General features: G+C 36.7%; 1 protein-coding gene across 1 annotated transcript; it reads left to right on the top strand.

Annotated features, from left to right (window-relative positions):
- Positions 1-6,410: 6,410 nt before the first annotated feature.
- On the top strand, positions 6,411-12,508 carry LOC113513995 (thioredoxin domain-containing protein 9). Its single transcript, XM_052892266.1, has 6 exons — positions 6,411-6,584; positions 6,876-6,956; positions 8,205-8,304; positions 8,958-9,159; positions 10,039-10,174; positions 10,823-12,508. Exons 2-6 carry the CDS (start codon positions 6,892-6,894, stop codon positions 10,959-10,961), a joined length of 642 nt encoding a protein of 213 aa, XP_052748226.1. The 5' UTR covers positions 6,411-6,584; positions 6,876-6,891; the 3' UTR covers positions 10,962-12,508.
- Positions 12,509-12,547: the final 39 nt, after the last annotated feature.

Below are 12,547 nucleotides of genomic sequence, written 5' to 3'. Positions count from 1 at the left end.
CTACGTAGCATATAAATCTATTTCTAAGAAATTTGCATTTACTAGTGTTCGTTTTTTAAATTTGACAGATAACCGCGATGTTGCCATATTTGTTATGAACGAATGAACTCATATAAAAAGTTACATAAACGCGAAGTTCATTAATTTAAACATCTTTTCCATTGGCGTCAACCTCGACTGCACAACAATAGAAGTAATCGATTTAAAAGGGATTGACCGCATAAAGAATCTATGGTCTGATTAGATTTAATAGATTTAATGGAAAGCTAACGAAATTTTGTTGATGTTACCACAGGAACACTCTCCAAATGTCCAATTAGTAAGAAATCAAGATGTTCAATCATTTGTACGACGTTTCATTTATATTATTGTTGGACATTTGTTCAAGTTTTCATTATCCCTTAAAAGCCTGATTTTTTAAATCAAATAAAAATATATATATGTGTACCCTTTACTGTGTTTACTAATGGGGGAAAATAGTAAAAAATCAAAACGATATTTTTATATATTTATTTTGAAAAAAAAAACATTTGGTAACATATAAACAGCCAAATATTAAAATACAATCGATTGTAGGCGCCCAATGCGATTTATAACCTCAGTATCAAATTTGAAGCTTCAGGTATTTAAGGGTATTTATAATTTCTATTAATAGTTGGGATACCTTGACCGCGGACTTTCCTTACTAGAGGTACCCCAAGCACCGACTCATCTGTAGACCTTCACTCATATTTCAAAAATTAGTATTCCCAAACCGATACGGCATCATAACCTTCAAAAAAAGAGCATATTTCTTTTTAAAAGGCTAGTAACACACCTGCAATGCCGTTGGTGTTGTGGGTGATCATGGGCGGCGGTAGTCACTTACCATCAGGTGAGTGCTCGTTTCCCCCGTGTGTTAAAAAAAATTAGTTTTTATATTTTATTCATGTTGTAATCTCAATTTTGGATACAGTTTTAGCTCGAATTGAATAATAAATAAATCGGAAGCAGTAATAATTCGCTTTGAACCGTATGATCTGAACTCACTCGAATAATATGGTCCAGGTGGCTGTTAAGAGTTCTTACGCTTGCAGAAAGAGGACGGAATACGGAGAAGATTTAGAGATTTTATATAAATTCGCCCTTTATTAATATTTCCAATAACAAACATTCGAAACTTCACAATTTTTATATTTTTATTGTTAAAAATTTCATAAAAACACACAATTTACTGTAATAACTGGATCGAAAAAGCTCGAGTTTCGGTATCAATTCGTGATCCTTAATCACAGGCGGCTGTGACGCGGCGCGAGCCTGACTGCGCGCGTCGGCCGCCGTTCTAATTACACGTAATTTAAACTGGTAGTTATTACATTAAAACTTTTAAATTTGTAATACTATTGTAATATTTTTTTACAATTTTTTTTTGTGATAATATTTTTCAAGGCTTATTAAATTTCAAAACGTTATGGGCAGTATTATTTTTTAAATTTATGTTCTTGTTTCAATGATTTTTGTACACATGCATGATGGAAATTATATGTTTGTCGATTCCAACAATTGTTCCGACTCCATCTGGAAGTCCAGCGTGTTGTCAGCGTCGCGTCAACTGTGACGCCGAATGCGGTACTGCCTCTGAAAATGTATGATCGAAACTAAATCCGTAAAATTTCTCATGTGCATTTACATAGCTATCAATATGGACAGTTTTCTAGCAAACACGACCCTCTTATTCTATCACGACTAAAACCTACAAATCTTACAATACGCACAGCGCGGTTTCATAGAAGACTTCTTTCACGAATATTCAGGTTGTGGAGTGATCTGCCTGCCGAGGCATTCCTTACAGACTACAGCATGGAAGTCTTTAAAAAGGGCGTATTAAGGTTTTATAAGGGTCAGCAACGACAATGAAATGACATTCCTGGTGTTACATGCGTCCATAGGCTACGGTAACCCCGTTTATCAGACGGGCCATATGCTTGTTTGCCTTACTATAGTTGTATAAAAAATCTAACTGTTACACTGTTTTGTCATTTTTTTCAAATTGGATATTTAGTGTAAAAGAAAGAGACAAACTGTTCGCTAGCTAAAGTAGGTTTATGACCTATTTTGACGTTTTTTTTTGAATGAAGGGATAAAACTTTAAAATATAACTATGAACTATAATAGCTTTAAGGAATAAATTCTCTGCCTATATTTCTCCACTGATCTTAAATGTAAGATGAGAAAGTGTATGTGCCATGTTAAATAAAAATGGAACATAAATAATGTACTTACCTACAGGGTGTAAACTACTTATATACAGGGTGTAAAGAATAAGTCAGCAAAAACTGAAACACTGAATTCATACCATTATTCTGAACTGATAACCAGTGAAAATTCTTTCCTTCTAATTTTAATTTATTTTTACTTTTTTTTTTTCATTTAAAATGATGTAATCTATGATATTATGTCATAATATAAAGAAATAATAGTATTGTATAGTGAAATACTATGTAAAATAAAACAGCAATGTAATACACGTATTAAAATGCTATCGCGACGCGCGGATTCAGCTGTGTGAGGTCAACGACACGAGCGTACGAAAAATACCTACGAAGGAGCTCCATTACCGCGCGCGTTGTAGGTATCACGCGTCGTGTGTATCGTAAAATTTAAAATACATTGCGCGGCGTCAACACTAAGAAACGTTATTTGTATGGCCGTGGTGCATTTCCAGTGAGAAACTAATCTGCCATCTGATTCAGACCATTCACGTGAGTCAGCTGTTTTCGTTTTGGCCAATTTGCCCCTTCTACCCTGTATAATTTAATTCGTAAAAAGAAAAGCAATTTTTAGTTTTGCGGTACCAATTTTTAAACGTATTTCTTAAAATTTAAATTTCTCTCTTATATATAAAATTCTCGTGTCGCGGTGTTTGTTACCAAACTGCTCCGAAACGGCTTTACCGATTTTCATGAAATTTTGTGTGCATATCGGGTAGGTCTGAGAATCGGCCAACATCTATTTTTTATACCCCTCAATGATAAGGGTGACCCACCCGTAAAAAAGTTTTTTTTTATTTTTTAAACAATTTTTTTATTTTTATTTTATAATTTAGCATTGAAAAATATATACAACTTTAAATTTTCATCGTTTTACGATCAACCCTCGTATTTTAATCGCAATTTTTATATTTCGCAATAAGTGGTAAAACAACGTTTACGGGGTCAGCTAGTATATATATATTTCTATGATCTGATACCAGTATGAATAAAATTTCTAGTAATTTAGACTTTTTGAATTTAGTCCTTTATTGCCACTTAGAATAAAGATATATTTCTTTATTGCACTAAAACATACAGTTATAATAAAAAATTAGTAACAGCAAAGGCGAACTTATCTCTAAAAGAGATTTCTTCCAATCAACCTAACGCAGTGGCATAGGAAGTAGGGAGTGGGCAGTAGTAGTGCAAGACAGAAAGTAAACAACAAAAATACATATTTACGTTATTTACAAATCATTATAAATATATGTTTATAATTTTTATTTATTTATTTATTATTAATTCACAATGCAGTTATTTAGTTATCAGTATTCTAGAAAGCTGGCTGCTTTTTGCATATATCGATTCACCTTTCACATAATTTATTTGCGCAATGCGCGATAATTTATAATGATTCGTAATAAATATACATTTATAAAGATTTCCCTGTCAAATAGAATTTTAAACTTTAGAGAAAGGTTTAAAGAAATTGCGTCCCAAAATTGACTCACAATATCTCGGACGATCCCATTTGGTCAACATTCTTGGCATTGTTTTCAATCTTGCGTTTAGGGGGGGGGGGATTATTAGTAATGGAGACAAAGAATCCCATTGCTAGCAATATACCCAACCAGGTCGACCTCCTCGCGGTTCCCCCTGGAAACTATCATGGTTAATTCCTGATGAATTCATCGTGATGGGCTAACTGGCCTGTTTTTATTCTCATCTATCACCCTTCACTGGTGCTCCAGCGTATCCCGTTAGCGCAGGCGGGGTTACCATACCATTTTCACCTATAAAAAAAATCTTGCGTTTAGAAAAAGACAAAAAATATGCTGTTATTAAATAACATGGTGAAAAGTGTTAGTCGTAACGCATTTATTGTTTTGTAAATAGTTTATTATTCATTTTCTGGTTGTATGTACAATAAATGTTTTGAGATTTTTTTTTCTTTTATGTTGTTTTATTTAATTATACAGCTTCGAGAAAACTTTAAGAATGGCAAACAAGCTGACGGCCTATTTGATGGAAAGTGGTAACCGTCGCCTATAGACATGAGCAGTATTGTAAACATAACAGAGTATACTGTTTCGCCCATGATACCGCTCCATGCGTTGCCATTCCTGAGGACTCAGGTGTTATTCCTCTGTACCCTGTAAATTCATGCCATATCCCACCCTTCAAACCGAAACACAACTGCTTCACGGTCGAAACACGAATGGGACAGAGGTACCCAAGAAAATTACTTTTGTACAGTCTCTGGTAAAATCTGAAAGAATATGTATAATAGATTGATTTTATAGAGAATTTATCAAAACCAACTCAGTAATAGACTAATAGAGTAAACCAGGAATTAGAATAAAAGTAATTTGTTTACTACGACTGAAGTCGATGCTTTCTTTATGTAATCTTAAGGTACTTTTTTTTTATACAACTTAGAATGGCAAACAAGATGACGGCCCACCTGATGATAAGCAGCTACCGTAGCTTATAAACGCCTGCAACACCAGGGGTATTATGCGTGCATTACCGACCTCGAGGAAACCTCTTTAGGACCTCCTACCCTTTGAAGAACCACATGCTGTAGTCTCTTGGCAAAACCTCGACATAGAGCTCATTTTATAACCTGAGTGTTCGTGAGAGAAAACATCTCTGTCACCGCGTTGTACACGAAAATTTAGGGTATGACGGTAAACTCTTTGTTGATGGCAAGCCATACGATGGTAGAAAGTGGCCGCAGGCATCATATTGAACAATTCGTGTTTTCAATCGTTGGCCTGTGTTACATTACCGCACTACAGCAAGCTTAAAACACTTAATATAACTTAGATCTTCTTCAATATAGTTAAGTTCTAATCAATTGAACACGTTTACGAATTACGTTACTTGTAAGGATTAATAAAAATTTTAGAAAAAGCAATATTAGTTTTATTTTCATGTGTCAATTGTACATATATTTACAAGAACATTGTTGGAATACCAAATGTATTAGTTACATTTGGTATTATTTTTTACATAAAATGTAACTTTTCAAAATATTTATTGTTATTTTTTTAGAGGCGTTCTGGCAACATTGAAAAGGTACTTGGTGTTACCATTTAATTTCTTTCAGGCTTCTCTAGCTATTTTTCTTCCCATTCAATTACTACAATTTACGATCTGATATAACAAAAAAATATTTATTTTTCTATAGATATCATCAAAAATAGCTAAATAGCCATTGAAAACAATACAATAGTATATATTCGTTTATTAGAACAAAAAATTTGTATCTGTTTAAAATTTAAAATGTAATCAATCACAACAGCTTGAGTGCCTATGCTTTTTAAATAAGTATCTACCTATGCTGTCTTCTTCTTCTATTTCACCTTTTATGGTTACTCGGTATCAGCTTTTCTAATTATGCGACGCCATCTATTCTTATTTTATGCATCCTCCTTCACAAGATTTATCCGTTTCATATATCTATGACCATGACGTTTGAAATGTTTCCTATTCTTTTTTCTTTATATCTATGGATAGGCACTTTTTCACAACATGGTCATTACTTCGTAGGACGTGTCCATACCACTTCATCGTAGATAGATACCATAATCTTGAGAGCAGCTTTGCAACTTCCTTTAATTTTTACTCCCTATTCCTCTAATCTGTTATTAATTTCGCACTTTAAGTGTGACTCCAATATGTATGTATTAATTGTAATATACATATTAATACATACATATTTATTTATCTATACATACATATTTTACTTTTTCATACATACTTACGCTGTAAATTTTAAAATGAAAATTTGTAAATTGCTAATAATGAGGTCAATTCTGGGGCGAGATTTTTAGAAACTTGTTTCTAAAATTAAAATTTTAATTTGATATTGCAGTATTTTTTTTATTATTATATAAGAACCAATATGAACAAATTTTCAAACAAACAAACAAGCTGACGGCTCACCTGATGGCAACTGGTTAGTTAATGGTTTAGATAGTGATGGTCCGTAAATCAGTAATTTTGTGAAATTGTCATACTAAAATACTAGGTTAAGAGATAGACTTATAAAAATGGTAAATAGGCAAAATTTGCCCTATTGTCGACCATGTCGCACGCTAACACGCATACAGTGGCCTTTTTAATTCCATTTATCACAAAAATTTTACTGTTACCTGGCAACTCCAATATAAAAAAAGTAATCTGTCCTTTGGTTGGTAGATGAAATACATTTGTTTTGTTAATCTAAATTAAATTGTAAAAATATATTTAAATAAAAAGTTGAGGTTTATTAGTGCATTAAAGTGTTTAATTTAATTATTTGTTTAATTATCTACTCGTTGGACTTCTTTTTCATTTATAGACAAGGTTAGTTTTGATTTAATTTACTTTTCTTTTAGCAGATGACTGACACAGTTATGAGGTCATCGTCTTGACGACGAAAAATAACAATATAAATAAATTAGAACTGTAATTAAAATTAGTAGGGAGTCTTTTATTAGTCAATAAAACAAAGAAATAAATTATTTTTAGTTTTATCTCTCTTTAAACGATTGTATATAACTCCGCACATGCTTCGTCCGCTGGCCGGCATCAGTAAGTGATTAAAGGAGGGAATGAAGTCTGTTGGATTGTTGTGACCAATTATGTTTGTTATAGTTTCAGATAGTATAAAATGGAGCAAATTCTACATCAAGTGGCCAAGAATGTGGAGAAACAGCTGGATGATGAGATTGAACGGTTGGTAAATTTTATTTATTTACTTGAATAACTCAGTGAGCTTTACAATCTCCCAATTATTGATATAATCAATGACATGAGCTATACAGTCCACATGCCACAGTTTACATGCTGTCTGGTCCCGGCATAGAATAGGCCATTCCTATTCCGTGGGTGTTGTAAGAGGCGACTAAGGGAGGCTGCAGTTGCCAATCTGCCTGATAAGCATGGCAACTACTGACAAAACCAGGATTATGTTCAGCAGTGGGCATTAACTGTCCACTGATATGATTAGCTTTACAGTCTCCAAATACGGACACGGACCCAGTAAAGTTTCATTTATATTCGGTTATACAGTTTTGTGGGGGATCTATTTGGGGCTGGCCTGACTTGTGCGAAGAAATAAATAAGTATCCAGGTGGACACTCCCATGTGTTTATGGAAATATATGTATATATATATATTAGGTTCCTCTGGATATTGATGGTGGAAGACAGGTCATCATCTATTTTTATATCACCTATATCGGTTGAATATCTATTTCCAAATATGTTCCAAAAAATCTGTTCAATATTACGTTTTGGATAACAGACTTTGAACATATTTGTTATTGGACCAGTATATAGTTATTGTAACTAAAACATATATAGATATTACTATATATTATATTACCCATCCCTACTTTTATCTACAAAAAATCAGTTGCGTTTTACAATTAACAGAGCATAATGTGTTTGTCCATACTTACGATTATACTACATTCATTCCCATAGGTAGACTTTAATTTAATGGGTGGTAATGGTATGGTAACTTCACCCACACTAATGTTATACACCAGTGGGGCACCAGTGACCAGAGGGAGACTTTGTACAAAAGTTGATTACTTGGATACCTCTGTCCCATTCGTGTTTCTACCATGAAGCAGTTGTGTTTGCATGGCTGTGTTTCGGTTTGAAGGGTGGGATATGGCGTGAATTTACTGGGTACAGAGGAATAACATCTGAGTCCTTAGGAATGGCAATGCATGGGGGGTATCATGGGCGAAACAGTATACTCTGTTATGTCCATAGTACTGCTCATGTCTATAGGCGACGGTTACCACTTTCCATCAGGTGGGCTGTCAGCTTGTTTGCCATTATAAGTTGTATAAAAAAAAAGGCATATTGCTAGCAATGGGGCAAACTCCATTGCTAACAATCCCTTCCCCCCATAGGTAGACAGTCTGTTTGTTTGCTGTTGTATGGAAGTCATATGTAACTTGCTCCACAGTCTGGAGCAGATGGACAGTGCAGACTTAGAGGCGATCAGGCAGCAGCGCCTCAACGAGATGAAGCAGCGCGCCAAGAAGAAGCACGAGTGGTTGGCCAATGTGAGTTTTTTTTTATGGGTGAAAATGGTATGGTAACCCGCCTGCGCTAACGGGATACGCTGGCGGCACCAGTGAAGGGTGATAGATAAGAATGAAAACAGGTCAGTTAGCCCATCATGATGAATTCATCAGGAATTAACCATGATAGTTTCCAGGGGGAACCAGGAGGAGGTGGACCTGGTTGGGTATATTGCTAGCAATGGGATTCTCAGTCTCCATTACTAACAATCCCTTTCCTCCCAGCCAATGTGAGTTGCATGGACAGCTATGTTATTCGGTCCACAGGAATCATGACCACCTTGGTGGTGAGAGGAAAGGGATTTTTAGTAATGGGGTCTAACTGTTCCATCGCTAACAATATGCTCTAATATATCCTATCACGTCGATCTCCATGTGGTTCCCCCTGGAAACTGTCATGGTAAATTTTTGAAATTGTAATGTTGGGCAATCTGACCGGCTTTCATCTATCATCCCTAAGTGATGCTTCACCAGCATGTACCAATAGCGGATGGGCTAACTTACCTGCCTCTTGATCTCACCTATCATCCCTCACTGGTACCCCGCCAGCGTTTACCATTAGCACAGGAAGGGTTATCATTCCATTGTTATGCCATAAAAAAACCTAACCCCATATTACATACAATTTCTCATAGGGCCATGGGGAATACTCTGAGCTGGACGGCGAGAAAGAGTTCTTCACTGCCTGCAACAAGAGCGAAAATGTGGTTTGCCACTTCTACCGCGGTGGGGCGGAGCGGTGCCGGATACTCGACATGCACCTGAAGGCGCTCGCCGCCAAGCATGTGGAGACCAGGTTCGTGAAGCTGGACGCGGAGCGGGCGCCGTTCCTCACCGGTGAGAACCATTCATCTATCATCATAAACACTATAGTATGGGGTTCTTCAAAAAGGATACATTAACCGCTTACCATCAGGTGGGCCGTATGCTTGCTTGCCACCTCAGTGGTATAAAAAAAAAATAAGGTTTCTTCAGGGTCGGCAACGCGTACGTGACACCCCTAGTGTTGCAGGCGTCCATAGGCTACAGTGACCGTTTACCATCAGCCGGGCTGTATGCTTGATTTCCGCTTTTTTTTCATAGCACTGAGGTGGCAAACAAGCATACGGCCCACCTGATGGCAAGCGGTTACCGTGGCCTATGAACACCTGCAATACCAGAGGTATAACGCGTGCGTTGCCGACCCTGAAGAAACCTTTTGAAGAACCCCATGCTGTAGTATCTTGGGAAAACCACCTTTGTGTATAGTATAAAAAAAAGGCAGCGCTTTTGTTTTTCAATAAAAGTTAACTGCCGTTGTCAACTCGCCTGCCAAAGGTAGCAACTACTGGCTAAACTTGGGGGAGGTCAATGTTCAGTGGACAGTTAACAGCTGTATTACCATTTTTTTGCAACATAGAATGGCAAACAACCTGATGGAAAATGGTCACCTATACACATGAGCAGTACCGTGGACATAACAGAGTATACTGTTTCGCCCATGATACCCCCCATGCGTTGCCATTCCTGAGGACTCGGGTGTTATTTCTCTGTACCCTGTAAATTCACGTCATATCCCACCCTTCAAACCGAAACACAGCATTATTATAAATCAGGATCGCATCAAATTTTATTGCCTTTTTTAAGACCACACCTATTAACTTTTCTTAAACATGTCCCATGTACAGACAGCGCCTGGTTACAGTTTTATTAGTAATACATTGTGTGGTCCCGTAGCTCGCCTGAAGATCCGCGTAATCCCCACGCTGGCGCTGGTACGCGAGAACAAGACCAAGGACTTTGTGGTCGGCTTCACCGAGCTGGGCAACAGGGATGACTTCACCACAGAGATGCTGGAGTGGAGGCTCGCCAGGTGACTGACTCAGTTAGATAGCCACACTTAGAAATAATGACCCTTCTAATGGAAAGTGTTTTTTGTTGATGGATGATAATGGAATGGTAACCCCGCCTGTGCTATCGGTATACGCTGGCGGGGCATCAGTGAGGGATGAGTGAGGTAGACAGGTTAAGATGAAAAGGCAGGTCAGTTGGCCCATCATGATGAATATACTAAGAATTCAACACAGTGGTTTCCAGAGAGGACCTGCCAAGGTATATTGCTAGCAATGAGACTGGTAGTCCACATTACTTGCCTAATCCCTTTTCCCCTATAAGCCATGGTTACCATTGTCCATTAAGTGGATTGTTAGAATGTGTTGTAAAAATATACGTAATACTAGCATCTGGCCTGGTTTTGCATTAGAAGTATAGATAACAGTAGCCGAGTGGTCCTGGCATAGAATAGGCTACCTCTTTCTTTACTGCGGGTGTCGTAAGAGGTAACTAAGGGAGGCCGAGGGTTGACCAGCAGCATCTCTTTTAAAACATCTCTGTACCTCAACTGCGGTTTCCAATCCGCCTGCAAAGCATGGCAACTACTGGCAGGACCTACTAGGGAGAGGCTTACGTTCAGCAGTGGATAGTTAAAGGCTGATAGATAACAGAAATATACTTGTTACAGGTCAGAAGTAATAGAGTACAACGGGGATCTCACGGTGCCGCCAGCGGAGGCCCGCAGGCAGCGAGCCCTGCACGTGCAGAGCAAGAAGACCATCAGGGCCAAGCAGGACGACGACTCAGACCTGGACCTCAGCGACTGATCCTCTGGAGGCGCGACCATTACCATGTATACACCGATACCATCGAGATAATAGTAAATAACGTATGTACATACGTACTAGTAGGCGTGGAAATATCGATACCGACCTAATATCAATACATATAATAAAATCGTAACTGGTCGCTGTCTGTACATGGAAGATATATAAGAAAATCTATTATGAAATTTATGAACGCAATACAATTCAAAATAATTGATTTGTAGAATTTTTGTTTGTTTGTACGTTTGTGCATGCTGTTCAGCCTTTAACTGTCCACTTGGGGGGTTTTGCCAGTAGGTGCTACGCTTGGCAGGCATATTGGCAACTACAGTTAGGTTTTAGGGATGTTTTAAGATGGACATTAGTGTCCATCCTTCGCCCTTCCTTAATTGACTCATACAATATCCACGAGAAAGGATGGAGTGGTTTATTTTATGCTAGGACCATATGATCAAACTTATTATAGATACAAACAATTACAAGAAAATATTACACTGAGAAAACAATGGGTGGCCTTATCGCTAAAAGCGATCTCTTGCAGGCAACCTTTGCATGGAGAGGAGTAATTATAAACGCATATTATGCAGCACATTTATTATGGTACAACTCAGTTGGGTGACACCCTAAGAAACGGGAATTACATAGTAGGAATGATAAAATAAAAACAGTAAATCATATGGTAGTCTTCTTTCTTCTTATGCTAATATAATTAGTAAAAAGAGGACGAAAGATACATCATCAGTTGCTATTTTTCTCAATTCACAGCAGCCTAGTGTACAGAAAATGTGTGTGTAAAATTTTTGTTCATTTTAATATGTCAATTATTTTTCAATAACAAATGTTACATTACTAGATTATATATTCGGCACAGTTTATGTAGAAAGTACGCGAGCAGGTTGTATCTGTATTTGTTACGGTTATACGGCCAATAAAACCAAGTGACATATCTTGATTAATTTGATTACTATGAATTATTCAAAAGGCAGATGCATTTTTATATGTCTATCCCTCTCTAATGTATTGGCAATGTCATAAATACAGCGAGCAATACACTATGTGAATTACGCATTCCATCTATTCTATTCCGAAATCTTTGGTGACACCCAACTTTATCTTATCACTATTTTTTTTTATATATTCCTGTAATTTAAGTTCAGTTGTGAGCTCGATTTATATTTATTGAGTGAATGGTGCTATATTGTACATAAAGAAGATTATTTGGATGCTTCAATACAATATATTTATGTAATCTGTGTGGTTAAGAAGCCTCTTACACGAATCATTACATGATTTCTTGTCCATAACTGCATAATCTGTCTGTATGCCGGTGTAAGAATCTGTCTGCAGGATAAGTATTTGTTTTGTATACATAAATCCTTATCATGAAGTCTACAGCAGGGTTTTTAAGCTTTTTTTTACATTTTTGTTGTGTTACCATGTTAAACTCGTAGTGTTGCTAGAACAGTTGTATGTGAAGAGAAAAAGTGTGTGTATGATAGATAAATTAATGCTTGTATTATATTATAGCTAATAAATGTTTTATACTATTTTAGTTTTTTAATTTAACCCTTGATTGTCTAGGAAAT

Source organism: Galleria mellonella, unplaced genomic scaffold (assembly GCF_026898425.1).
Source record: "Galleria mellonella isolate WM207_F2 unplaced genomic scaffold, CSIRO_AGI_GalMel_v1 utg150, whole genome shotgun sequence".
Lineage (NCBI taxonomy): Eukaryota > Metazoa > Arthropoda > Insecta > Lepidoptera > Pyralidae > Galleria > Galleria mellonella.
This window is presented reverse-complemented; position numbering and strand designations above follow the sequence as displayed.